The 26,119-nt window shown below is 45.6% G+C and overlaps 1 protein-coding gene across 2 annotated transcripts; it reads left to right on the forward strand.

The window, feature by feature from the left end:
- The first annotated feature begins 44 nt into the window (after positions 1–44).
- SEPTIN6 (septin 6) lies at positions 45–26,018 on the forward strand. 2 transcript variants are annotated; one of them, XM_033072099.1, is made up of 10 exons: positions 45–117; positions 6,171–6,285; positions 13,165–13,360; positions 14,489–14,675; positions 14,906–15,067; positions 16,959–17,055; positions 17,321–17,489; positions 18,386–18,518; positions 19,176–19,366; positions 24,061–24,799. In XM_033072099.1, exons 1-10 carry the CDS (start codon positions 91–93, stop codon positions 24,083–24,085), a joined length of 1,302 nt encoding a protein of 433 aa, XP_032927990.1. In that variant the 5' UTR covers positions 45–90; the 3' UTR covers positions 24,086–24,799. The 2 variants fall into 2 exon arrangements, with proteins under 2 accessions (XP_032927990.1, XP_032927991.1); XM_033072100.2 differs by lacking the exon at positions 24,061–24,799 and adding an exon at positions 25,505–26,018 and having other exon boundaries at positions 48–117.
- The last annotated feature ends 101 nt before the right edge of the window (positions 26,019–26,119 follow it).

The raw sequence follows: 26,119 nt of genomic DNA on the forward strand, positions 1-26,119 counted from the left end.
CGGGGGCGCGGCGGGGCCCCCCCGCGCGGTGCCGCGGTGGGCGCGCCCGGAGCCGCCCGCAGGCCGGGGCGGAACGTGCGGCGGGCAGCGATGGCGGCGGCCGAGGTGGCGCGGCAGGTGCGGGCGGGCGCGGGGCCGCAGCATCGCGGGGGCTGGGCGGCACCGGGGCGGGGGGCCGGGACCGGGCAGCACCGGGGCGGCGGGCGGGAGAGCCGGGCACGGGGCCGGATCAGGGAGCGCGCCGGGCGGGCTGCGAGGTCACCGGCCTGGGGCCTCCCGCGGCTTCCGAGACTCGGTTCGGAGCGGCGGCGGCTCCCGGGGTTCGGGTTTTGGGGGCCGGCCCGAGGCGAGCTGAGGTTACCTGAGGTAGAGGATGCTGGTCCCCCCGCTGCAGCCCGGCCCGGCGACCTTGGGCTGCCCGCAGCGCGGCGGGCGGGGGTCCTGCCCCGCCGGTGCCCCCGGCCCGGACCCGCCGGTGCCCCCCGGGGCTGGGGCTGCAGCGCTGGGCAGGCCTGCCCGTGCATCCCTTACCCGGCTCTGGGGGCCCTCCGCCGGGCCAGGGCACGGCAGCGGCATCCCTGTCCGTGAGGGGATGCTGCTCTCCTCGCAGAGACCATCAGCCCGTGTTCGGTGGTGCGGGAAGGGAAGGTCTCCAGCCTGGCACCGTGTGCCGCGGAGGAGCTGTGCGAGCCGAACACCAGCGCCGTGTCCCCGCTGGGCTTTGTCCCCGAGGGCTCCCGGCGGTGTCTCCGGGTGACACCGGCCGCCTAGCGCGGCACAAGATCCCTGTGTGTCTGCGGAGAATTATCCAGAAGAGGAGCAGAGGGAGTCGAGCCACCTCTGCGCTTCTCAGAGAAACGCTAAGGAGGCATCTGTAACGCGTTTGCATGTGGAAAGGTTTTGTCTGTAGTTTGATGGGCTTCCAACTTTCATGTCCGTGTGTTAATACAGAAGTAATACTAGAGGTGAATGCTTTCCAATTTCATCTTCAAAGCAGTGTGTTTTAGCATGGACCCGGTCTTGCTGCATGTAGCCAATCCTTGCCGGTTTGTGATGTTACTTCCCCCTGGACATATCCATTGCCTTGTATGTGACTGCCAAAATACGTGAAGTGACTCAGTTGCTCCCCTGTGTTTTAAAGAAATCGGGCATTATGCTTTCCTAAGATAATGTACAGGAGTTTGAGACATCTCCTTGTGGCCTGGAATGAATTTATGACACTGCACAGCCTCGCTTTGGAGGCAAAAGGGAAAGCTGGCTGTGTGACAGACTTGAAATTAGTGTGCTGCAAATTGAAAGTGTCCTTTTACGAAAAGGTAACTTGTCAGCCGAGGTCTTGGGCGTCCGGTCATGTCTGGTTCAGGGAGCAGTCAGCTGTAGTGTCCTGGTGGTGCAGAGAGCAGCGTGTGTTCCAACAGGGTTAAAAGTGTGAGACCTGCGGCTGGGTTTGTGGAGGAGCTGGGGTTACCACCCTGCCCTTGTCCCAGAGAGCCCTTGATGAAGCCCACACTTACTGCGGGGATGGTTGGTGAAACCCCTTTCTGCCCAGGTGGGCAGGGTGGCCTTGTCACCACCAGGCTGAGCCCCTTCTGTCCTCTGCCAGCGGGGAGGATGGGTGCAGAGCACGGCTTGCCGGGCACTGTCCAACTCTCCGTCTCCAGTAGAGGTCAGAAAAATTGTTGCAACTGCTGATAGTGATATGTATCTTTTAACTGCTGGAAGAGACTTCTGGGAATGTATCCAAACTGCATGGCGTTTCTGCAGCTTTTTGTCGGGGCATAAAGAAGTGTAATCTTAGGAGCTGTCAGAATTGGAGATTTCGGAAGCACTTGACTGTTTGTGAATGTTGAATGGCTGAGTGATGCAGTGCTTCTGGAGAGGGTGGTTGGTGGTCAGGACCTTTGGTGAGACACTTCTTGCTTTCCATGGGGCCTGATTCAAAACTCTTTCCCTCCCACTTTTCTGGTGTTTTTCTTTTATATCTGATCTTTTATCAGCTGAGCAAGGAAAAATAATACAAAGTCTTTGTCTAGACTATATTTATCTCGTGGAGGATGTTTATACTGTCTGCTGGATAATTCTTTCATTACATAGGAGAATTACATACTTGTACAAGTGAGAAATAATTGGTACAAGTGTTGCTCTAATTTACTGTTTAATCAGAAGCAAATGCAGTCTGGGGAAGTGAATGCCATAACGCCAAGGTCATGAGAAGGGATCTGATGTTGTTCTTGCTTAAAGATGATGTGAAAAACTGTGGTGTGGAAACCTGAGTTCAGGTTCTGCCTTGCTTTGCCATTTGACTTGCTGTGCAAGAGTTGTTTCAGGTTTGGGGGTTAAGCCCCCTGTCAGCATTAAGGGCAGCAGAGGGGCAGGAGGTGGCTGCTGTGAGCACTGGCAGTGGTGGTGGAGCTCTGTGAGTGTTGCTTGATTTGGTTTTGTTGCAGGATGGTGCTGCTATGTTTGTTGCAGCTTTTTGGAAATCTTTCTAAGGGAGTCTCCAAGGCCTCAGAGTTTGAAGTGATTCTCATTTGGAAAGAGGTGACAAAGTGTGTCAGAAGTACTAAGTGTCAGCTGTCAGTGTCCTGAACAGAAACACTCAACTAGATCAAGTATTGTACTGCAGCCTGAGAGAAGTTTTATGCTGTGTGGGCCTCATTTGGACACTGCATCTCTTCAGTTCAGAGCTGTAACATTCTTTACTTTCTTTTCTGTGCTCTACCTGAATATCACCAAGTGGAGGCTTTGCCTTTGCCATGGTATCCTTTCTCATCATTCCTTCAGACCTGGGCACAGACAGTCCCGAATGTTCAGCGCTGACATTTGCAATGTCCGGCACCATTGCGTGTGTTCTGCTTTATCTCTAAAGGCACAACAGCCTCTCGGGGTCAGAGGACACTGGGAGGTGACAGTGCTGTACCTGCTTGTCGTGCTAAGCAGATCAGGGCACAGATGTACATTCAGCAAGATTTTCCTCTAATCGTTTTTTCATCCCAGGGATCCTGGAGTGATTCAAACACCTGAAGACTAAATCTTGCCCCTTTAAATGTAAACTGATAGTTAATGTATGGTGCTTGGAGTCATTCATTATAACATCTTTGTATTTTCCATATGATTCAGATAGTTTTCTGTAAGAATTAGAGTAGGTAGTGGGAGGTTCTGTGGCATGGAGAAGCTCTTACAAAAGGCTATATAAATCCTTCTAAGAAAGGAAGAAGTGAAATAGCTTCTCCAAGTGGCTGCTTCTTACTCTTCTTACTTTCACTCTGCAATAGGCCTGCCTGATAATACACCAAGAGAGTGTGTTGCTCTTTTTGTTCTTTTAATCTTGTTTATGACAAACATGCTTCACTTCCTCCCAAGCAACAACAGCCCATTCTGTCTAGGCAGAGGGTCACTCTGTGTATATGGGGAAAAAAAAGGCATCTGGTATCTTGGTGTGGTGCCAGTGTTCACACTGGCTTTCCAGAGATTCCATCTTTGTCTTCATTCCAAGAAGATGTAACCTTAAAATAGAGAGTACAAAGGACTGTGAGCCATCCAGTGCTCACTGATGCTCCTGGAAAAAGCCTTCATACATACAATATTTACATACATATATTAGTTAAACTTTGCTTACCTTTTTGGTATCTCTTTATATGTTTAAATTTGATCTGATTTGGAAGATGAATGATGGAAGACGGTCTTGAACACCTTCTTAGCAAAAAGCTTATAAGCTTAACATATTTTCCTTCAGTGTTGAACAAGGGGATCCAAACCTACATTTAATGTACACCCAGGATGAGTAATCAGTGTGTTCATATGTTGTTTATGATGGTGCTGTTTATATATAGCAGTGCTCTGGTACAGAGACACCACTTGGTGCTTGAAGACTGGTGACTTGCACTGTTGGTGCATCAGACAGAAAATGTTTCTTTTCTCTCCACTGGTTTGCTAATTGCTGTCAACTTTGTGATGTGTGTCAAAACCAGACTGATTTTAAAACATTATTTTTTTTTTCCCGCTGCATCCAATCTCTTGATGCCTTGGCCAAGGAGGCTGTAGATTTTTAGGCAGAGTAGCACAGTATACCTTATGGCTGCATACTTAACATGGAGGCTTAGCTGCTGTGACTGGAAAACACATTTTGCAGTAGTTGTTTCCTGGCCTGTACCAGATGTGAAGTGTGGTTTAACTGCATTGTAAAACCACAGGTGACTAGAAAAAGAATCTACAGGAAATGACTTTCAGGCTGAGTTCTGTGTGATGGTAAATACCCCTCTTAGCTGAAAGTGGCTTAACTTCTACCATTTATTTTGTTCCATCTGGATCACACTTATATTTAGGGATGAGGGGATGATTTGTTCTTAATGAGAGCCCACACTCCTGCCCACACTTCCTGGGGAGAGTAGTGTTCAAGCAGTCTTCCAGTGGTGTGGTTTTAAGGCTCAGTATTAAAAATACACTTGATATTTCTCCTTCCCCAGAAGCAGACTGCTGGTGGGTCTCTCTCTCACCTTTGCTCTGTCCCCCCCTCTCTTCTTCACCAGCCCATGGGGCTGTTGCTGCAGATCCAACACTGCCATGAGATTCCCCAGTGCTGGGCTTTTGTTTTGTTGAATGCAGTTTAGGAGACTTCAAGTGTGTTGTCACAAAATCTGTGTGTCTGACAGTCTCACTTTTTTCTGTTTTAGCTGATTCTGCATTACTGGACTTCATTATCTGTAGGCAAAACCAGAATCTACTGGGGAGCCTGAGTGTCTTCCTCATGAAAATGTCATTAGGAGGGAAGGTGCTCAGGGATTAATGAAGCACCATATTTGGTGAACATCTTGTCAGGAAGAGTCAGACTAATACACAAAATATGGCTAAAGGGAAACATATTTACACATCACAGGCTGGTAAATATGGTTAATGACTGAAGTGTATTTGGAGCCTCATATCTGAAAAATAAAAAAAACCAAGCCTACAACGGCAAAACAGTAGCAAGACAAGAAATCATACTGACAGGCTACTGTAGTAAATGTACTCCTTGGGGATGTTTTCCCAGCCTAAAATACCAGTGCCATTAGCAGAAGAGGGAAAACCAGTATGCCTGTCCCTATAAACAGGCTTTCAAGATATGTGAAAGAATAAATTCAAAATCACACCCTATGAACTACTGCCTTTTGGCTGTAGTATTTTTTGCAAACTGATTGAGAGCTAGAGGGGAACTTTCTGATTTTCACACTAAAATACATTTTTAAGAAAAGCCTTTGCTTCAGAGAGGGGAATACCTTTTTGAGGCTGCAGGAGGATGACTCTCCAGAACACACCAATACAGGGGTGCAGCACTGACTCTTCATTGTGCCTTGTACCATTTCTGAGGCTAAACCTCTGTGGTGCCCAGGGTGCCTTGGCACAGACTGGGCAGGTGAAAATTTCTGACCCCCTCCTCCCAAAGCTCCTGGATGTTCTGGACATGGAGCACCACATGTTCTGCTTGGCTGGGGAGACCAGACTAGTGGTGTTGAGCACAGGAGATGGCAGGGTGCAGGAGCAGCTTGTCAGAAAGTCCTTTGGGTGGCTGGGCAGGAGCAGCCCTTGCCCCCCAGCAGGAGGTTTGTGTGCCTCTACTCCCAAATCCTTGTGGCAGGCTCCTTCAGGCCTGTGGGGTTATGAGCAGCTCAGTTCTGGAAACTTTTTCTCTACTTTGTTTTCCTGTAGGTACAATTTTTCTTACTGTTTCTAACTAGTTTCTATGATTGCAGCTGTGAATGGGAATTACGTGCGAGTTCCAATTCACATAAAGTGAATGTTAATAGGCTTGTAGGAGGTGGTGTCATAAATGCATTGCTTTGCACAGAGAATTCTTTTTGTTTTCAGTGTAAGGTGGGACTTGAGTTTCCACATATTCTTTTAAGAAACAAGTATTATTCACCTCTTAATTTCAGCTGCTGTGTTTGTGTACATGTTTTGCAGAATTTAGTGTTATTCTGTCAGGGCTACCTTCAGCTGTTTGGCAGATGAAATGTTCTATTCGTGCCTTCTGGAACTGTTTTAGAGAAGGGTGAAGCATGCTGACATGACTGACAGATCTGTGCACATCTCTGCTTGGACTGTGCAATTGATTCCACTTGGGAGGTCTTAAGGGTTTATCCAGGGAAGTGTATTTTGCTTGAAAATGACACAGCTATTTCATTGTATTTCAGGGTGAAGGCTGTCGTACTGTCCCGCTTTCTGGACACGTAGGATTTGATAGTTTGCCTGACCAGCTGGTTAATAAGTCAGTTAATCATGGGTTTTGTTTCAACATCCTGTGTGTGGGTGAGTATTTCCATTTTGGGAAGTTCTCTTGCTGAAGTTTTCTGCAGCTGGATGTAGCTTGTAGCTTACAGCACTAACAAGGTAGCTTTGATTTAAATTTCCCCAACTGTTCTATTTTCAGTAACAAGATTTACTGGTGCTCTGGGAAATCCCCACTGGGGTTCTGCAGTATGGCTTTTTACCAAGCAGTGAAATAAAATGCCTAAAATCACAGGCTCTTATTATGATTTTTCTTTTCCTCATATGTTTGAATTTCACATTTTTAAAAGAAGTAGGTACTCATGCCAGAGTGCTTTGTTATGAGGTCTTGTTTGGTTAAGTATTGAATTATTATTATAATTATTATAATTATTTTAACAAAATACTAGTTATGGTCCTTTTAAATCACTAAAAGCTATTTTTTTCTCCTCCCTTCTGTGTTTACTTGAATTAAGATAGTGTCTGGCCAAGTCTTAACTCTTCTGACAATTATCCAAGCTGCCATGTGGTGTGGATCACAGCTGGGGCCTGGCACTGTGGCAGGACTTGGTGTCTGTCCCTGCAGCCCATCTCACAGATCTTCCCCAGGATTAGGATCCCAAATAATCCTTCTCCTAGGTAACAGAAGTAAAACCCTGTATGGCTTTGGTACCATAGTTTGGGAAGGTGAATTAGGAAATTAAAAATAGACAATTGGTAATTGTCAGATGGGTTTGCTGCTGCCCATGCCCTGCCTCTGGTGGCAGGAGGTTATTGCATGGCCATGGCTGCTTGGACTAAGCCCTGTCTGCAGATGATGCCAGCAGTGCCTGGTGTGGCAGGGAGGAGAGCAGCAGTGTGGATACCTCCTGGGGACTCAGCTGGTGGTCAGCTCTGTATGCACACAGAGCTGTCCTGTCCCCTCCCACGAGAGGTGCAGCTCATGGTACGGACCTGGTGTTTGCCTGAAACGAGAGTAGTAGAGCAAGGAGAGGAGAACTGAGCCCTGTTCAGTGGAGCTGAGAAGACAATTTTCCTCACAACCTCATTCCTGTGAGATGATAAACCTTGCTGACAAGTGGAGGTCACTGTCAGGCTGAGTCTCTAGGTGATTTCCACAGTACATAAATGTGATATGACCTAAGGAAATTCCCATCCCCACGACTGAAGTCTAAAAGTGTTTCCTTTTCCACTTGCTGGGCTGCAGTGCTTTTTTTACAAGTTCTAGGTATAGCAGTGTGTGCCTCCTGTAGTTACATCTTCACTTTGATGGGTGGAGAGGAGCTGAATGCCTGTGCTTTCCTCTTTGCAGAGCAGAAATGGAATGCATTAATAACTGGCTGAGGTGAATAACAAGGACTCACCAAGATCAATGTATGTTAGTTACTAATGTCAGTTTTTTATGAATAGTAATAACACAACCTTGAAATAAAGAAACTTTATAGAAAAATATAATAAATTTCATTAGAAAAAGATTCACAGATCTTTGCCCCCACACTTAAACATCCTGGAAAAAGAAAACTAAACATCCCAGTGTTCCTATGTCATTTATTCCATTCCATTGGATTTCACTTGTACAGCAGAGTAGGGGATGAAAAATTGGAAGAACAAGGAAGCAAATGAAGATTGAATGAGGATCCATAGACAGCCCACTAAGCATGACAGAAAGGCATGTCCTTGCCCCCCATTTTTCAGCTCTGTGTGGCATCTGTTGGAAGAAAAATCCAGTGATCAATCTACTGTGTCATACTGGATCTGAGCCACCAATTCCTCCAGATCTTGCTGGAGAAGCCAAGGAAAGCTTCAGGAATGACTCTCAGCAGCATGTCCAGAGTGGAGCAGTTTTTAGCTCTTCTCATGCTGAAAGCTGTCTCCCCTGTGAGACTAGAGCCAAAGCTAGGATAAATGAGAAAACCTCTCATTAGATGTTAGAGCTTGCAGATGGTTTCTCTGATCTTTTATTTCTCAGCACAACCATTTTCTTATTAACCTTACATGATAAATTTTTAGTTGCCTCTTAGTTCAGTGCAAAGGCTGGAGAAGTGTTTAGTGGCTGAGGCTTTCTGTGCTGACTATTTCTTAGTGAGATAGGGGAAAAAGAGGAGGAACAGGCTGCTTGCTGGTTTTTGATGGAAGCTTTCTCAGTTTTTGCCAGGGTAAAATGTAGTTGCATTAAACTAGTATTCCAGCTTAAGCAGGATTTTGCCCCTTCCTCTCTCCCAGGATTTGCAGGGAATTTGTTCTAACTGTCCTATTCAGTGCAATGAGAAAGGTTGTTTTGTGGGAGAAATACGTCACTTTCCCCCGGGACTGTACCAAGACTGTTTGAGGTCTCTCACTGCAAAGGAGTGAGCCTGTGATGTGCAGGAGCTCTCACCTTGGAGGAGGGAGGGATGTGCACAGGATTCCTGGTGCTCTCCAGCAGTCAGCTCTCTGGGGTGATGAGCTTGGAAGTTGTCCAGTGCTTGTTTCTGTGGTCACTGGTGCAACCAGCTGAGGAGAGAACAGTTTCTCTAATCAAAAAGCCATCTGTCTCCTCAACCTTCTCCTGCCCTGTGCCACTGGTGCCCTGGGGTAGATGCTGGGAGCTGGGTGCTCCTCTGAGGTGGTGTTTCAGTGTATTTTGTGAGTCCTTGTTGCCCTCCCTGCCCCTGCAGCCCAGCCTTTGCCTGGCAGTGGGGAATTGTGTGGTGTCTCTACATGCCTGTCAGATGAAACAAACTATTTTTCCCTCTCTCCTTGAGAGGTGGGCTTATCAGTCTGAGTTGCCTCAGGGCTTGTCTCAACAAACCTGCTACATTGGATTAGCTCCCATTTCTACACATGAAAAGGTTGTGCATGCATATACATTTTCTTTAAAATTGAATTATTTGATATCTGGAGCCATAGTGGTTAATCTTGTGAAGGACAGGTGCTGCTCACTCATGAAAGGAAGCTCTTGTGAAAGCTGCTCGCTGCCTTTGAACAGGGAAATACTCCAAGGACTCCTCTGTCCTCCCACAGAGTCGATTGATGAGAATATGATTGTGGCCTCTTAAATCCTGAGTGTTGTGGGAAAGGGGGGGGCAGTGAGCAGTTGCTTATTTCACTCAGCACATGCTAGGGAAAAGCAAATTAAATTTCCAGGCACAAAAAGAGGAGGTACAGCTTTTGTGGTGTATAATTCAGTTCACTGCTGCAGGTGCTTAGGATGCTAAAAGTTCTGTGAAAAGAAGTCATGGGTCATTCAGCACAAAGATGTCTGTCTTGGTGTGGGAGGTTAGGAGCTTGTCCCAGCTGTAGTGTACAAGTGGTGCCACCACTGTTCCATCAATGTGAGATTTGATGAAGCATTTCCATAGAGCAGTGAAGATACCAGTGCCCTGCAGCTGGAGCAGGGAACATGTCTCAGGAGAGCGGGAGGATGTGTGGGGAGCCCAGCACAGCTGGGCTGTGGGGCATTAAGAGCAGATGGTGCTTTCTGACCACTGATGTAGGGCTGCTGCATGTCCAGAACCTGCAGTGGTGGCTCTGACCTTTTTTTTTTTAAGGTCCTTGAAAATTGTCAGATTTAACAGCTAAACTCCATCCCATGATGGAAGGTACAGCACTCAAGCTTTTCACTGCTGTCACATCTTCCTGGTGCAGAACTCTAGCAGTAAAGGTCACTCTCTCTGTCCTGTCCTCCCCACAGAGCTTTGTCAGCCCTGTTTCGGGACAGCAGACCACTGTTGAGTTGCATAATCCCTAAGTACGGTTTTTGAGATCAAATCACATGTGTCCCTAAGCCTGACATCAGGAAATAATCTCTCTGCCAGGGATGCCTCTCACTGGGTTTGTGTACACTGCTGCTTTTTCAAAATAATTCTGCCTCTGTTAATCCCCGTTCATAATTTCTGTTTTTTGGGGAAGATTCCAGTGCTATTGGCTGGAACAACACAGACCCACTTGTCCTTTTTATCAGACCGTCTGTTCCATCTGGACTCCTGTCCTTACAAGAAGCAGTTGGCACAATTCACATCTTCCAGTCAGCGAAAAGTTGCCTCTGTGTGAGGCAGAAACTCCCAGAAGATTCAGAAATTCTTCCTTCTGTTGTTTTGGCCTTCAAAATAGCACTGCTCCCTGTTTCTGCTCATATTTTAGCAAAATGCTTTGTTAGAGTCGTTTGTCTTTTACCATTTCATGTCACTCTGTCAGTGTTAATGTTCTTTCAGCTGAGACAGTCTTTCTTGTCTTCTCTGTCTTCCCTGAAAGGCTTTAATTCTGTATCAAGTCAGGGGGGTTACACAGTACAGGGACAGGGGTATCTGTAAATTTAGGAGTGCAGACTTCATATGAGATGCCATGTTAGTGCCTGGGTGTTTTAATCATGAAGGTGTTTGGATGGCCAACTCCCACCTGTGGAAAAATGCCACAGTTCCCATCTTCCCCTTACAAAAGGAAAAGTTCAGTGTTTGAGTTCAAAGTTGCCTTTGTTGGCCCTGTGTAACTAGCATGAGATGGAGTGTAAAAGCATCTTTTAAACACTGCTCCTAGCCCCTCTGACAGTTAAAGTCACTCCTGCTGGGAAAAACACTTTAGATGGATTTAAAGTAGGCAATGATTAATGGGTTCAGGATGTACTTAAACAATAGTCTTGGCCTCATATGAACATCTTTCACCCAAAAGAAGGAGGGAGGCAGAACTGAGAGGTGATGTACAGGGTGCTGTCTGCCCAGAAGCCAGTGTGGTTTACAGATGACCTTGTGTATCCACTGCAGAGAGCAGCTCCCTGCCCTGGTCACCACTGCTGCACCCCTGTCACCCTGTCCTGTAGCCTTGGAGCTGCTTCAGGGGCTGCTAGGCTGTGGGGCAGTGGCACAGGAGGAGGTTTTACAGGACTGTGTGTGGGTGATGCTCCTGCACTGCAGGGCTGAGGGACTCCCCTGTCCTGAGATGTTCCATCAGGGTTCCTGGCATTCACAGGCAAGCAGCCAGCTCACTGCTCTGTCGCACCCATCCCTTGGCAGGGGATTTGGAAATGCTGCAGCCTTCTCAGGCTGTTTAGATTTTTGTCTTTTTTTACACTGCTGTTTTCCTGGAATCCCTGAGAACAGCCTGGGAGGTCATACAGGCTGTTGGCTGTTAACTCTCAAAATCCCTTTCCAAACCATGGCAATGCTCTGGCCTGATTTGTGCACCTGCTCTGCTTTGGGGACCAATGGTTCCTGACAAGTCCAGACAATAAGATTCCAAGTCAATGGAGGGTTTGTTGGACCAGCTTATTCTTCCAGTGACAGAGGTAACCTTGTGCTTTGCTGGGTCCCCCTCCCTTGCTCTGGCCAGTGCTGTTGTGGGTACAGCTGATGCATTGAGGTAGCACAAGGGACTGCAGCCACACTGGCTCCTGGTGCTGACTCCTTCTCCCCTTCAGATTGAAATCCAGGCTGAGGCAAAGAGAAACTGCACTGGTGACTGTTCTGACTGTAGTTGGTGTTGGTTGGTGATGGAGCACAAGCTCTCAGCTGGCTCCCAGGCAGTTCTGCTGCCTCTGGAAAGATGCTGGATTTGTCATCCTGGAAATCAGGGACTGCTCAGTTCCCAGAACAGGGGATTTGGGGCTTGGAACTAGACAGTCTTCCTTCCAACCCAAACCATTCTAAGATTTTATTATTCTGTGCTTGCCATGTACTTCAGCCATGAGTGAGGAAAATCCTTTCTGAGGCCAGAAAAGGAATTTGCCTCCTTGCAGGGGTGAGGCTTGGAGATTTGGACATTTGGACAGGGGAGGAGTTTCCTCTTCTTGAATTGGGCATTTCATGCAAGTTTGGATCTGCTACAGAGCTCTAAACCTACAAAAATAAGAAGCTCTTTTATTCTGAGCAAAGTGGGAAAATGGTGAAGTTGTTTTGGTTGGGAGCAGAGGGCTGGGGGAAGGAGGGGAATGCTCTTGCAGCCAGACACAGTCTCCCTGTGGTCCCACAGCAGGCTGGAGGAGCAGCTTTCACAGAGGGTGGGGTTCAGCTGCTCCTGAAGTTTCTCCAAAAGCTGGCTGGGCAGCTCAGAAGTTGCTGTTTCCCCAAAACAGAGCAGCCCTCACAAGGCAACAGAGCAGACTGCGTAGGAAGTCAGATCCTGTGAGCTTGGAGAGCTGACTGTTGTCAGAGCCTGGTAAGAGAGGCTGCCCTGTGGAATGTGTGCACAGAGGGATTTGATTTATTCTTCCTGGGATGTATCTAAAATAAATTCAAGACTGGTCTCTGGGATTTGTCTCTTCGTTCTAGACAAGGAAATAGTTGCCCTTTGATAAATGAAAACCAAGTAGCAGTTCAGTACTGATGGAGTACTAGCAGAATACTGACAACACTAGCAGAACTTTTGGAAGCAGATTTTGCAATATTGTACAGTGTGTGTAGCCCCTAAGGTACGAAACCAGATATTACAGAAAATGCCCCTCCCAGTGTAGAAGGCTGATTCTCCAACTCATTATGAGAAACCAACTGCACAGCTTGCTGTGGGACTTGAACCAGCTCTCAGGGTTTTTGCATGGAAGGAAGCTATTTCTTTGGCTGCTTATTAGAGACATTGATCCTGGAGCAGCTTTTTTTTTAGAAATGGCAGCGGGCCCCATTTCCTCTCCCACTTTTTAATGAAAACAGCATCTTCTGTAGTGTAGTTGTGGGTTTAAGCAGGATCTGAATGATGCTTTCCCCTTCGCCTTTTCACCTCTTTCTTTTCATCTCTATTTTCTAATGACATTAAGGGCCATTAGACTGTGAAATGTAATTTGCCCAGAATACAGATCTCCCATTGTTCATGGCTTTCTGTTTACCAGACGCTCCCTTGGGAGCATGAGATCTGCTTTCATCTGCTACAATTTCACCCCTGTTAATGTTTGGAAGCTGAAAGGCCAACCCATATTAATATTCAACAGAACGTTTCAACTCTCTTTTTCTCCAATAGGAGAAACTGGCCTTGGTAAGTCCACCCTCATGGACACCCTTTTCAACACCAAGTTTGAAGGTGACCCAGCATCTCACTCACAGCCTGGGGTCCAGCTGAAATCCAGCACCTATGACCTGCAGGAGAGCAATGTCAATCTCAAGCTGACTATTGTGAGCACAGTGGGCTTTGGGGATCAGATCAACAAAGAGGACAGGTGAGTGTTGGGGGAGAGAAGCTATATTGTGACCTGGCTTTTCATTCTCCCTGTGCCCTAGTTGGGCCTGACTGCACTGGAGTCTTCCTGCTTGCTTTTTAGGAGTTGTCCTTGTCACCTCTTTGGGATGGGACAGGTAGAAGGGACGACAGAGGCTCTGGAGTGTCAGCACTGCTTCAGCTATAAAGCAACTTTTCTCATGCTGTCAGAGCAATTTCTGTGCTGCTGGCAACCTTCTGCCCAAATTCATCTGGTGGGGAGATTGAAATGCTCCAGGGTATCTGGGCTTGTTTTGGTTTGTGCTGACCTCAAGCTGCTGACCAAACCACTTGTTTGGTTTAGTCTGCTTGGCATAATATCCACTCTTCCATGGGAAGAGCCAAAGGAAGCACGATAAATGTGCAGTGAGATGCCCTGGGGGACTGTCTCTGGCAGCTCACATCCCAGAGTGGCTGGAGTGTGTTGGTTAAGGGATGTGCAGTTACACCAAACAGTCTCCAAGGTGCACCTCAACAGAGACATTGCTGATGGGATTTGCTTTTTTGTGGGTCTAGTAGATATTGTTTAAAGTTTGTTTAAAATGCACTGATGTCCTTTATATTATGAGTCTGGCAGGCTCTGTATTTCAGAAGGCCTTGCAGGGAGTTGCAGGAATTTCCTGCCTCAGAGCACTGTGCAAAGCTAGTACTGAATGAAGCTATGTCTCCACCAGCAGCACTTGGGGCTGTGAGAGCAGCAAGCCCTGAGTGCAAGCAAGGGTTACACAGTGCTGCAAATGAGTCTACATTAAACTTGTGTTAGAAAGGCTCTCGCCCTTGCATTTCAAAATACAAGAGTCTGCTTTCCCTGGAGAGGATGGTGTATCTGCTGTCCTCTGCTGAATCCCACTACTGTGTTTTGACAAACAGGCTGCTGGAATCTGATGTAGGACCATGTCTTCCTGTCAGCAGTGCAACTTCAACATTTATTACAGGTGGGGAGCAAGGGAAGTAGAAAGAATTGGTCTCAGAAAGTGGGGAAAAAAAATCTATCAATAGCTTGTTTCTTAAAAGTAAGCCAAGGGTCATTGTCCTATTTGTTTAGCTCTGATTGTGAGATGTATAGCTTTTTTTTTTCCTTCCACCACAGCTATAAGCCCATTGTTGAGTTCATTGATGCTCAGTTTGAAGCCTACTTGCAAGAAGAACTGAAGATAAAAAGGGTCTTGCACAACTACCATGACACCCGGATCCACGCCTGCTTGTACTTCATTGCTCCTACAGGCCATTCCCTGAAATCCCTGGACTTGGTAACGATGAAGAAGCTCGACAGCAAGGTTGGCACAAGTAACTCTTACTGGGCAGATTTACTGTTTGCATAGTGGAAAGGCTGCTGCTTTTCCAGAGGATCTCCCCACCTTGAATAGCCCTTCTGTTGGAAATAACTGAGTTGGCAGATAATTCTGTAGCTTTATTGAGCACTTACAAGTTTTTGAAGGTTGTATTGCAGATTTAGAGAAACTCCCAGGAGCAAAGTTGATTACTTCACACCTCTGTTTTTTTCTAGGTGAACATCATTCCCATCATTGCCAAATCTGATGCCATTTCCAAGAGTGAGCTGACCAAGTTTAAAATTAAAATCACAAGTGAACTGGTCAGTAATGGGGTGCAGATCTACCAGTTCCCGACAGATGATGAATCAGTGGCAGAGATAAATGGGACAATGAATGTAAGTAACTCAGTTCTTCCTCCTCTCCCAGAACAGCACTGTCAGTGTAGAGCTTGGTGACCCATATCAGGATGTTTCTTAAATCTACTTTCCCTTTTGTTTTGTGTCTTAAAACCAGAGGATTTCACAAGAATCTCATCCTTGTAGTGTCATCCTAGGCTAGGAGAGCTTTGTGGTAGGTTACTGCCTCTCTGGTGGGCTTTTCTAGTCAGAAAACAGACTTCTAATATCCTCCTTGTCCTTGTGCATATCTGTTAAGGGCCATATAAGAAATCAGTGTTTAAACCCCTTTCAAGGATTTGTCATTTTTCCTGTCCTGTGGATCACCTGATGGCCTCCCACCAGTAAACTTCCAGGATCCTGTGGCAAGGAATTACACAGCTTAACCAGCAAGGTGTGAAAAGCAATACACAACTTGGGCCAGACATGCCTCAAGGTGCCTGCAGGTGCCCATTCTGGCTCTGGCCTTCCCAGCATCGTGGCTGCCTGTTTGTGGCTCCTTGAAGATGTTGCAAGCTGTCCCTTGGCCCTTCTGGCAGCACATCCTGACCATAGTCTCATTTTCCAGAAGGCTTTTCCCCGGAAATCAAGTAGGGGAACTTGATAGATTTACTGCTGTGGATGTAGTAGAGGTCTAGCTGATGTGCATTTGTGCCACCTCTTGATTTAGTGTTAATAGCTGTATTTAGTATTAATAGCTGTAGAGTGTTCTGGAGAGGCCTGAAAGAACACAAAGTTTGTCCTGAGGTAGGAGCTGTCAGTGATGGTTTCCTGGTCAGGGCAGTTCAGTTTAGCCTTTCTGAGGGTGGGAGTGAGCCTCTGCTTGTCTTTCCTTTCAGCCATTCACTTGTCTCCTGGGAGGGAATCACTGTCTTGGGTTGCAGATGTTCTGGGTTGTATCAGTTGCTGCACAGACAAATCAACTCTTTAATCTACTTTTACAGTCAGAATGACCAGGTTTATGGGGACTAAGCAGAATGCAGTATAGTTCGCAGGAGCAAGGGGGAGGTGGGGAGAAATCTCACTTACAGAAAAATGCAGCAAAGTGTGATGGCAGTGTCTGGGGGTTTGCTTGGCTGCCTGAGTTTTGGAAATGAGAAGACTATAAGATGAGATCTTCAGAGCCTAGATAGGTGTTGGGAGGATTTCAGTTCCAATTTTGCTGAGCTTGCCCTGGGCAAGTCTCTTTTTGGTTTCTGCAGAGGCTTCTTTACTAAGAAGTGACTGTTTCTGATTTCTGAGTTTCTGAAAAGCAAATCCCTCTTGTTCTTAGTCAGCCTTTGTATAATGTGGAGTGCATATCTCAGCTTGAAGAGTGTGACCTTGGGTCACACCTGACACGCTGGCTGGGGACATGTTCAGCCCTTCCTCACCAGGGTGGAGGCAAGCAGGGAGGAAGGAGCTGTTACTCTGGGGATGAAGGATGGACTTCCATCTCATGATCTGATGGAGCAAGGTGTCTTGTGCTCCAGCATGAGCTAAACGAGTGGTGGGGAGATAAAATCAAGAAGGCTCCAAGACCTCTTACTGCTTCTGTGCTTGTGCAGATGTTCTCCTCAGGCACGGCAAGCCCTGGGACAGCACCGCAGTCCGAGCCGCAGCACTCTGTTCCAGCTGTCACTCTGATGCCAGTCTTTCACTGGCTCATCTCACCTGAGACTCTGTGGCTGGGAGGATCAGCCAGGTAGAGGATATAGAGTGGTAGCACTAACAAGGTTTCCAAAAAAGGACCCACCCTGCTACCCCTTGTCTTGGACTAGTGGCCAGTGACTAGACTCCCTGAGATTAGCATGTGCATAATGACTGTCTTGCTCAGTGGCTGTGCTCTGTGTGCTGGTGGGTCAGCCAGGTCTGAGAGGGACTAACGTGGATTTCATTAAATCTGTTCCAGGCCCACTTGCCATTCGCAGTGATTGGGAGTACAGAGGAGCTGAAAATAGGAAACAAAATGATGAAAGCTCGTCAGTACCCTTGGGGCACAGTGCAGGGTGAGTTGAGCCCTGGGATTTTCATGGCATGAATGGTCACACTTGTGCAAGGAGGTAGTGGGCTTTCCTAAAAGGAGCAAGGGGCTGCTGGACTTGATTATCTGTGGGGAATTATCCTTTGTTAAATCCTTGTGTCAGGCCTATAGTGCCAGTTTTCTCTGCTTGAAAGGGCTGTTGAACCTGTTGGAGGAATAGACAGTAGGTGAATGTGGGAAGAGATCTTAGTTTCTGTCCTCATTTTTCTCCTTACCATATCTTCTTACAGTGGAGAACGAAGCTCACTGTGACTTTGTGAAGCTGCGGGAGATGCTGATCCGCGTGAACATGGAAGACCTTCGTGAGCAGACACACACACGCCACTATGAGCTCTACAGGCGATGTAAACTGGAAGAGATGGGTTTCAAGGACACTGATCCAGACAGCAAACCCTTCAGGTGAGATCCCAGGAGAGGCAGGAGAGCTTAAGAGAGGCATTGTTGGATGCACTGTGGGCTTGTGTGTGTGCGTGTCCTTGGGGGAGCACGGAAAAAAAAATACAGCAAGAGAAACTGCCAGGTCAGATAAATCCAGACTTCAGTAAAGGAGAAGGTGAAAATACAGACAGGATGTGCAGGACTGACTGTGAATCTGCAAGTATGGGAGTAGAAATGTCTGTGCTGCAGAGAGATAGTGATGCCTGTTTTGGGCATACCTAGAAACAGAGGTCAGACAAAGTTAAAAGGATGAAAGTGGATATATTTAATGAAGGGCCTTTAGTACATTAAGAGGCCTCCCTAAGGGGCTACACACAAAATGAGTGATGGTCACAAGTTTCTCATAGAGATACAAGTTTTATATATTTACATATCAGGCATTAATCCTCCAATTATGGCTTCAGGTAATCAAGCCATATACCCCCAGTTTGCTCCTCCCCAATTCACTTTTGTTTATACTTTTTGGGGTCTGATGCTGTAGGGTGTCCTTGGATCTCAGGCCCAGAGGGGTTGTTTTGTCTGACCAAAATGTGAAGACAGTTAACTAACACCTTTATATGTAGTTTAGAATTATGCATTAATGCAGTACATGATTTGAAAAATACAAAGGCTAAAATCTTAAGGCAACTGCAGTGTTCCTCTAAACTAGTGTTTGTTGCCAGCTGGTCTCTTTGAATTGCCCAACATTCAACATCCAGAGAAGTGTCAAAATATAAAGAAGACCTTGGGCATATGTGGGTGAGTGAGTGGCAAATGTATTGTGTGCAAAGCAATAGTCATGGTGAGGGCCTGATTTCAGAGGGTCGGGGAAAGCAGTTTGTCCCAAGTCTTATCACTGGCCTTTCCTTCCTTTTCAGCTTACAAGAAACTTACGAAGCCAAAAGAAATGAGTTTCTGGGAGAACTGCAGAAAAAGGAAGAGGCAATGAGACAGATGTTTGTCCAGAGGGTCAAGGAAAAAGAAGCAGAGTTGAAGGAGGCTGAAAAAGAGGTAAAGACTGAAGTACTTGTGTCTTCATGGCTGTGAGTGATAGATTCACTCCCAAGTAGGTAGTTGTTGCCAAAGCACTTTCTGCAGAGTGTGGTTTAGGACTTTCTTACCAAGATGTCTGAGGTTTAACTTGGATGGGAATGTTAAGGTGTTCAGTCTGTAGGACAAAACTGAATCACAGTTCTTGTATGTGTACAACTTACTGCACCAGGAAAGGGCCAGAGTCTTGATTCTGATGGAAAGTTGCAGTGTGGTGAAAGTCAAGGAGAGAAAAAGCCCTTGAGATGAACTTTTTTTACAAAAACTACACCCATACAACTTTCTTAGGATTGTGAAAAATCCATTAATTTACTGACCTTTAAAGAGGAATAAGGCAGAGACCCCTGGAGATGGATGAGGGTTTTGTTTTACAGTTATGCTCTCCCAATCCTCTGTTCTTAGTCTGCACAATGATGCATTATTAGAACACTGCCTGTTAGTTGTGGAAGGAGGCTGTTCCCTGCCCTTTGGGCAGTGTCAGCTCAGGAGCTAGAAATGATGTGGAGATCAATGGAGACTCACAGGTTCAGATCTCAAGGGATCCTTCCATCTTCCTCTTTCCCTATGAACAGAGTATCTGGTAGTGCCACATCCTGCTCACCTCTCCTTTCCCTTTAGCTGCATGAAAAGTTTGATCGCCTGAAGAAATTGCATCAGGATGAAAAGAAGAAGCTAGAAGATAAGAAGAAGTCTCTGGATGATGAAGTAAATGCATTTAAACAAAGGAAGACAGCAGCTGAATTGCTTCAGTCACAGGCTCAGCAGGCTGGAGGATCACAAACTCTTAAAAGGGATAAGGAAAGGAAAAAGTAAGTTGCCAACCCAGAGGTATTTGCTTTTTAGTAATGGTTCTCCTTTACTGTTTTTCTGCATGGTTATATCTCCCTCCCAACACAGCCAGTCCTTATCAGGGGAAGGTTTGCAGTCAGGTTTAATCCCTAGCAAAGCTGAGCAGTATCTGGAAGCATGTAACATTTGCTGTCATCCTGAAGAGCAGGGAGCAGTACTAACCTCCCTCTTTACCTTCTGACAGCATGGGAGGGGATGAACTTGTTTTTATTCCCCAAGATTCCCTGCTCCTCCCTTGGTCTCTCAGTGCTTATGAAGAAGTGGAACCATACTAGGTGCCAAGGCTAGGGTGTGGGTAGCAGGGAGTTTCATTACCCTCAGAGAGGAGCGTGTTCTCACTCAGGTTCTTACTTGTTTAGGTTGAAAAGATTGTGGAAATCATTCACAGAGACTAACGGTCTTGAATTGCAGAATCTGCAGAATGTAAGACTGCAAATTGAGGGGACAGGTCATAGGAGGTTATTAGCACTAGTAGTCTTCTCCCATCCTAAATCAGCTTTTTGGCCTCCACAGAAACAGTGGGAGATACTGCATGGCTGCAGCAGGGGTTCCCCATGTCAGGGACTGGTGTGACAAGGTCCAGCCCCTCATCAGGGTCTGGGATCTGGACTGTCTGCAGTGTCTGTGCCAGGCTCCTGAAGCTCTGCAGTTGCTCAAGAGCAACCAGCTGTACAGTGAAACAGATCTCCCAGTTCTCCCAGCACTGAGCAGTTCCCTCCTTCTCTCTGTGGTACATTTCTCAAAAGGAGCACTGTGCCACCTGTGCAGATGTGCAGACAAACAGGTTTTGTACCACTGCCACGATCCCCTCTCTGCACAGCCCTGGGGCAATCCTTGCCTGCACTGTGCAGCCTTAAGTACATGAAGAAGTGCTGTTAAATTGGACAGTATGGGGCATGCTCAAAGTGCTGACAGCACTGTTTGTCAAAGAAAAAGCCTGTGGCCATTAAGTTTGGGATCAAATGAGACAGTGGAGAAAAGACTCAACTACAAGAATGAGATCCTGGTTTAGTCTTAGTTTAGAGCTGAAGCTGCTTCAACATGAACATTCTTTTGCAATGAGCAGTTAGTGCTGCCCTTTTCTCACTCACCTATTCCTTTTTCCACTATTTTGATTTGTTAATTTGAATCACATTCAGGGGGTTTTAATACCTTTTCATACTGAGGAGTCTGAGACTGACTGGGGAAAGAGTTCTCTCTCCAGCCTCAACTGTGTGAGGAATACCCAGCTGAGATCTTTTATGCTTAGAGCCCTTAGACATCTGCTCACTCAGGACTGCAGACTTCAGCCTTGAGATCAGTCAGGGTGAGAAATGCAGAAAAGGGAGGCAACAGCCCTACAGTATCAGCAATTCGTTGCTGTGGCCCAAGTCAAACTCTTGGTCCTTGAAGTGGTTCCCATCTCAGATCATCTCCTTGACACCAAGCATATTGATCTGGAAAAGCTTTGGTACTGTCCTTGTCAGTTAAGGGCACAGAAGGCTTGGGAAGATAACGGGAAGCCTCTTTTGCCTCTGGGAGAATTTCTATGCTAGAAATGGTGCTGCTTTCTTTGCTCTGTAACTTCTCTGGTTATCCTTAATAATGAATTTCAGTATTTAGATCATAATTTTTTCTTAACCATCCATGAATTTTGCAAGCTGGAGCTTAATTGTAGCTTGTTTACTACTGGCTGGCAGTACAATAGCCTTTTTCTTTCACAGGTGACTTGTTTAAACCCTAGCTCTGTAATTTGCACTAATCATGACTTGGTTTATTTTTTGTTGTTGTTGTTACATCATTGTCATCATTATTAGATCTTACATGTGTGCTGTTTTACAGTTAGCTGCTGTTTGGCTGCATGGTGCATGAGGCACATTGTCCTGGTAAGCGTCATTAACTAATAGAACCTCACAGTGGGATCAGTTACCTTTCTGAGAAAAGCAGACTGTGTGCAAGTCCTGAAGCTTATAAGTATTATGTGTGTCTTCCTCTGCTTTCACCCCCACTATAAATGCTCTACCAGTCACTCTCCACATGTGCAGTTGTAGAAAAAGTATTTAATTATCTTTAAAGACTCTGCAAAGTTAAATTCAGAGACTCAGGATATGGAACATAGAAAAAAAAAGATTATGTCCTCTTCCTTTAAAATTTTCCCAGCACTTCATTGGCTCTTTATTCCATCTCTCTTAAAAATAAATTATATTCTTTAATCACACAGGCCACGTTGATACTATGGCAACAATTGCTATGGAGATGTGGTGCTGATGATACAGCCCAGCTAGCCATAAAAATGTCTCTCTCTTTTCTTTCTCCTCCTTCCCTCCCACTCCTCCAAGCTGTAATGTTAACTTGTGGTTACAGTGAAGGTGAAGGTATATGCAAGACTAGTTTCTGTCATCCTTGTTAGGGTTATTAGTTAAACTGCTAATGACAGTGGTCTACTTACAGCTAGGTTGAGTAGGTTTAATTGAGCATTTTTAATTTGCTGGTGATTCTCTGGTGAGAGGAAGAGGAAAACATCCCACAGGCATGTCTTGCTTCTTGACAGAGAAGCAATACTCATTGTCTCTGGCAAGCGTGAGTGCCTCAGGCTGAGGTGCACAGGCCTCTCAGAGAAGGAACCCTGTTGGAAATAAACTATAAAACACCCTAAAAACTCATCTTTGAGTCCACCCTTCCCTGCAGACAAAGCTAAGATTTACAGTCTCTCCTGGACAGTCCAAACTGAATTATGGTCTACCCTTTAAACTGGTAGAAGCTGATTCCAGGATTCCCTCCTAAGTCCACCAAGGGAAATGGAAAAGCAAGTAAACATTATGCTGTCAATGAGAGGCATTTGAATGCAATTTAAATGGGACCTTCCACTTAACAGAAGAGCTTCAGAAGGGTCTTGCACTGACTCGAACTGGAGCTTGCAGTTGTCTTGAGCTGTCCAGTTGAATGGATGTCTCTGCTGCCAGTGGTAACTGTAGAACAATGAAAAGAACAATTCTCTGCTTATCAGGCTCTGAATGTAGAAAAATAGGCTCAAGGAATAATAGTGTTCATTCTGGTGCTGAGTACGAAGGCACAGCTAAAGTGCAGTTAGAGTGAACATTACTGATTTTTGTTGGTTTTGGATTGCTTTTGGCAGTCTTTGTAACTGTACACTGTTGTGTGCTGGGCTTTGAATCAAATGAAGTTCTTTGTTCCCACTACACAAATGCAGACAGTGCCTTTTTCAATGGGCATTTGTCATTGCTAAATTAAATATGTATATGTGGTACTTTTCCAGGATTTAGAAAAACACTCTCCATATTGATCCATAAAGTGTTGCAGGGCTTCACTGTTTTGCAAGGTTACAAACAAGTCACAGTTGATGAGTCCTGTAGCTTGCAAAACTGTGAAAGGATTGTTTTAGAAAATAAATTTGGTTCATCCCACTGCTGAGTGTGTGTGTCTGCATAAAGCATGTTTTGTAGTCAGATTAAACCTTATTAACACTTAGCAACATTTTCTTTTTTGTGTGTGCGTGCGCATTAGGAAAATTTGTATTTTTATTTTGTTTTTTGTCATTAATCCATAAAACCATTAACCTGCCTTTTTCTTTCATTTTCAGTTCGGGTTTCCTGTAGAACCTTTCCCTTGGCCCCAGAGGCGAATGCCCCACCCTCGGCTGTGCCATTGTGCCTGTTTGCTCACCTTTCCCATTGCTCCTCTCCCGTGCTCACCACTCGGGGTCAAACCAGAGCTCTTGGCTGCTGGGGTTGTTCTTATGAGGGACTCTGCTGGCCAGAGAGGCTTGTGCCAGGTTCCTCCTGCCCCTTGGGCAGCAGCAGGACTCCCACTGCTCCTGAGTGAGTGTCCCCTCTCCCCTGCTCAGCTTTTCCCCTGCTCCGTGCTGTCAGAGCTGCTTGGGGGTGCATTTAGCTCCTGCTGTGGGTGCAGCCCGGTGCTGCCGTGGGGTGGGATGTGCTGTCTCCAGAGACTGGCTGCCCTCTCCCCGTGTGAATTTGCTGTTCCTAAGCCCTCATTACCCCCTGTGCTGCCATGTGTGACTCAAATAACTTCCAAGGACTTCTTGCAAAACTTGACATCCTCACAGGCATGGGCGTGAGTCCAAACCTCTAGTTCCCAGGCTTGAGGAAATCTCAAATTTGGATCCATGGTTTGCAACTAAGTGTTCTCTGAATGCTGCAGGGGTCATGAAGGATCTCTTGCCTGGTCTCCCTCTCAGTGTGCTGACCTGGATGCACATCCTGGATCCAATCTCAGGGAAAGCTGGTCACCTTGCTGTACAAATCAGTGTTTCTGAAGAAAGACGATGATGCTGTTTCATTGACTTTCTTCTCAGTGATTCCAACAATTTTTGGTTTTAATGAAAAAAAATACTACCTTTATTTGTTTTTAATCTGGCATTTCTTTAGAACTGTACAGATGTTGACAGGTTTTTTCTCATATTTTCTATTCAGCAAAAGCCTTGTTTTTATTGCAAGATTTGCACTAAAAAGGAAGGTGTTTTTCTCACTGGGCCAGGAGCACTCTGGCCAAGTACAACTGTGATTTGCCTGCAAGTGTCTTCTCTCTGTATTTCTGGCTGAGTTTTGTTTTTAAATAAAGAGTTCATCAGACAGTGAATTCTGGTTAACATTTACTTCTTTTGTTTTTTGTTTTCTTTGCCCTTCTTTTACAGTAACCCATGGCTCTGTACTGAGTAATTACCCCTGCATACAATGGCCTGGAATGGACCTTCATTTACTTGTTAAATCGGAGGGTCTAATAAAACATGACAGCATTTCAGCTGTGACCTTTCCAGGGTGTTATCCTTGCTCTCTTCTATGTCCTCGTTGTGATTCTGTCTTTACTATGTACTGGTGGTTATTGCTTTTATTAAACAATGTAAAATTACTCATAACAAGGTTCTGGATGCTACAACTTTAAATCCTGCCATATTTTTTTCCCCTACAATTAATCGATTCCCCTTTTTCCTGGTCTCATTTCACCCAGCTAAATAAGGTATATGGAAATAAGTTCTGTGAGTTATTTTTGCTGGTGAAATAACAGTGCAGTTTAAATATATTTATTGATTACATTAAAATGACAACACCATCTTAGTTTAATTATCACGTAGTTCAGAGATAAAGCACTCTTTTTTCATTATATTTGGTGTCATTTTCATGGCATCGTCTGTCTTTTTTCATTTGCTTTTATTTTTTTTCTTTTGCCAATTCATGCTGTCTGAAGACTAGCATGTAAATCCTTGTTTCCATTTCAGACCTGCTTGTTGTGGCCCCGATCCTTCAGTGGTGCTGTGGGTGGGCTCAGTGCTCTGTATGTGGTGAATCCACACGTCCTGTCCCTGCTGAAAGATCAATGTGTGCTGCTGCCAGCCTCCACAAACCCCCTCCAGATTCTGGGCTTCCAGAAGATAAGCAGATGTGAGGCCTAGCCCTGATAGGTGATGCTGTTCAGTGCCAGCTGCTGCTGAGGTTTACCTGAGCAGGGCTCTGGGTGATGCCCCAGGCTCAGGAGCAGTTTCAGCACAGGGTCAGCCTGGCTCCTGCTCACAGCAGCAGCCCCAGGTCAAACCATGGCCTGGCCTCTGTTCCCAGCAGTCAGGGCAGCCCAAACTCTTGATTGCAATGTATTTTCTCAGGTATTCTGTTTCACCATAAATACAATTTCATTTCCCATAGAGCTCTTTGATTGCTTTGTGGTTTGTTTGGGATTTTTTTAGCAAGTTAAAATAATTCAAATATTTTTCTTCTTCCTCTGCTTTTGAATGTTTCCCTGCTCCCAAAACCAATCAATATTAATCTGTTAATGATTTCTAGATTATCTGCTAAAAGGACAATTGAATGTGACTTATTTTACCTTACTGCAGGTCACTGTTCTTCCTGACCATTTGCCTTATTAGAATGTTATTTAAAGTTATGTGAAATATTTTTAAAGACTTTAAAGAAAAAAGGTTTTTACTTGTGTGATTTCCCTGAAGTACTTGATGTACCACAAGGAGCTTCCATCTCTCTGTCAGCTGTTTCCATGTTGCATGTCTTTTTCTTGCTTTTTGAATGTCTTTCTCTTTTTTACTAATCTTCTGTTTTTTCTCTTTTTTTTCCCCTTTTCTCTCTCTGTAGCTTTTTTTAATCTGTCTTCGCCAGCTGCACTGTGTCTGAGGGAGAAGACTGCCACTTCTAGAAGAGTTTAAGGGTCTTATGTCTGGGGAGGGGGGAAACAAATCTTCAGTGTTAGTGTCTTGGAAAGAAGCTCTTTTAATGACTTGCATGATACTTAAAATTGAAGTGTCTTGTAATTTGTGTGACAAGACAGGGTGATGCGGGGGGAACTGATGACCTGGAATTTTGAAGAGCCACAGAAATGTGATGTTGGGACTAATGATGTAGCGAATACATTTTCAAACGTTGTTATGGGCATATGTTTTTTCTAATGTTGTCTTTAATAATATAAATGTTATAGGCTTCCCTGAGGTGTGAAGCCTAAGGAATATTTTCAATATGCTGTTGTTTGATTGGTTTTGGAAACCATGCATTCAGAGTCAAAGGAAATATAAACATGGTGCAACTTGCTCTGTTGGCAGCCACGAAATATTTAATTTTATCAAAGAAATAAAGTAAGAACTGTGTGTTCTCACTGGTGTCCTGTGTCTCACCATCCTGTTAAAAGAGCCCCATTGGCTGGTGGACGTGAGTCAAGTGGTCCTTTCCCTTTCCTAACTCCACTTCCTCTTGTTC

Source organism: Catharus ustulatus, chromosome 14 (assembly GCF_009819885.2).
Source record: "Catharus ustulatus isolate bCatUst1 chromosome 14, bCatUst1.pri.v2, whole genome shotgun sequence".
Lineage (NCBI taxonomy): Eukaryota > Metazoa > Chordata > Aves > Passeriformes > Turdidae > Catharus > Catharus ustulatus.

Bases quoted from the DNA above. Each gene is read 5' to 3' on its own strand.
- SEPTIN6 (XM_033072099.1), top strand. From the start codon at position 91: ATGGCGGCGGCCGAGGTGGCGCGGCAG. The intron at 15,068-16,958 runs GTAAGTAACTCA...AATCTGTTCCAG, and splicing joins AGATAAATGGGACAATGAAT to GCCCACTTGCCATTCGCAGT. The intron at 19,367-24,060 runs GTAAGTTGCCAA...CTTCTTTTACAG, and splicing joins AGGGATAAGGAAAGGAAAAA to TAACCCATGGCTCTGTACTG.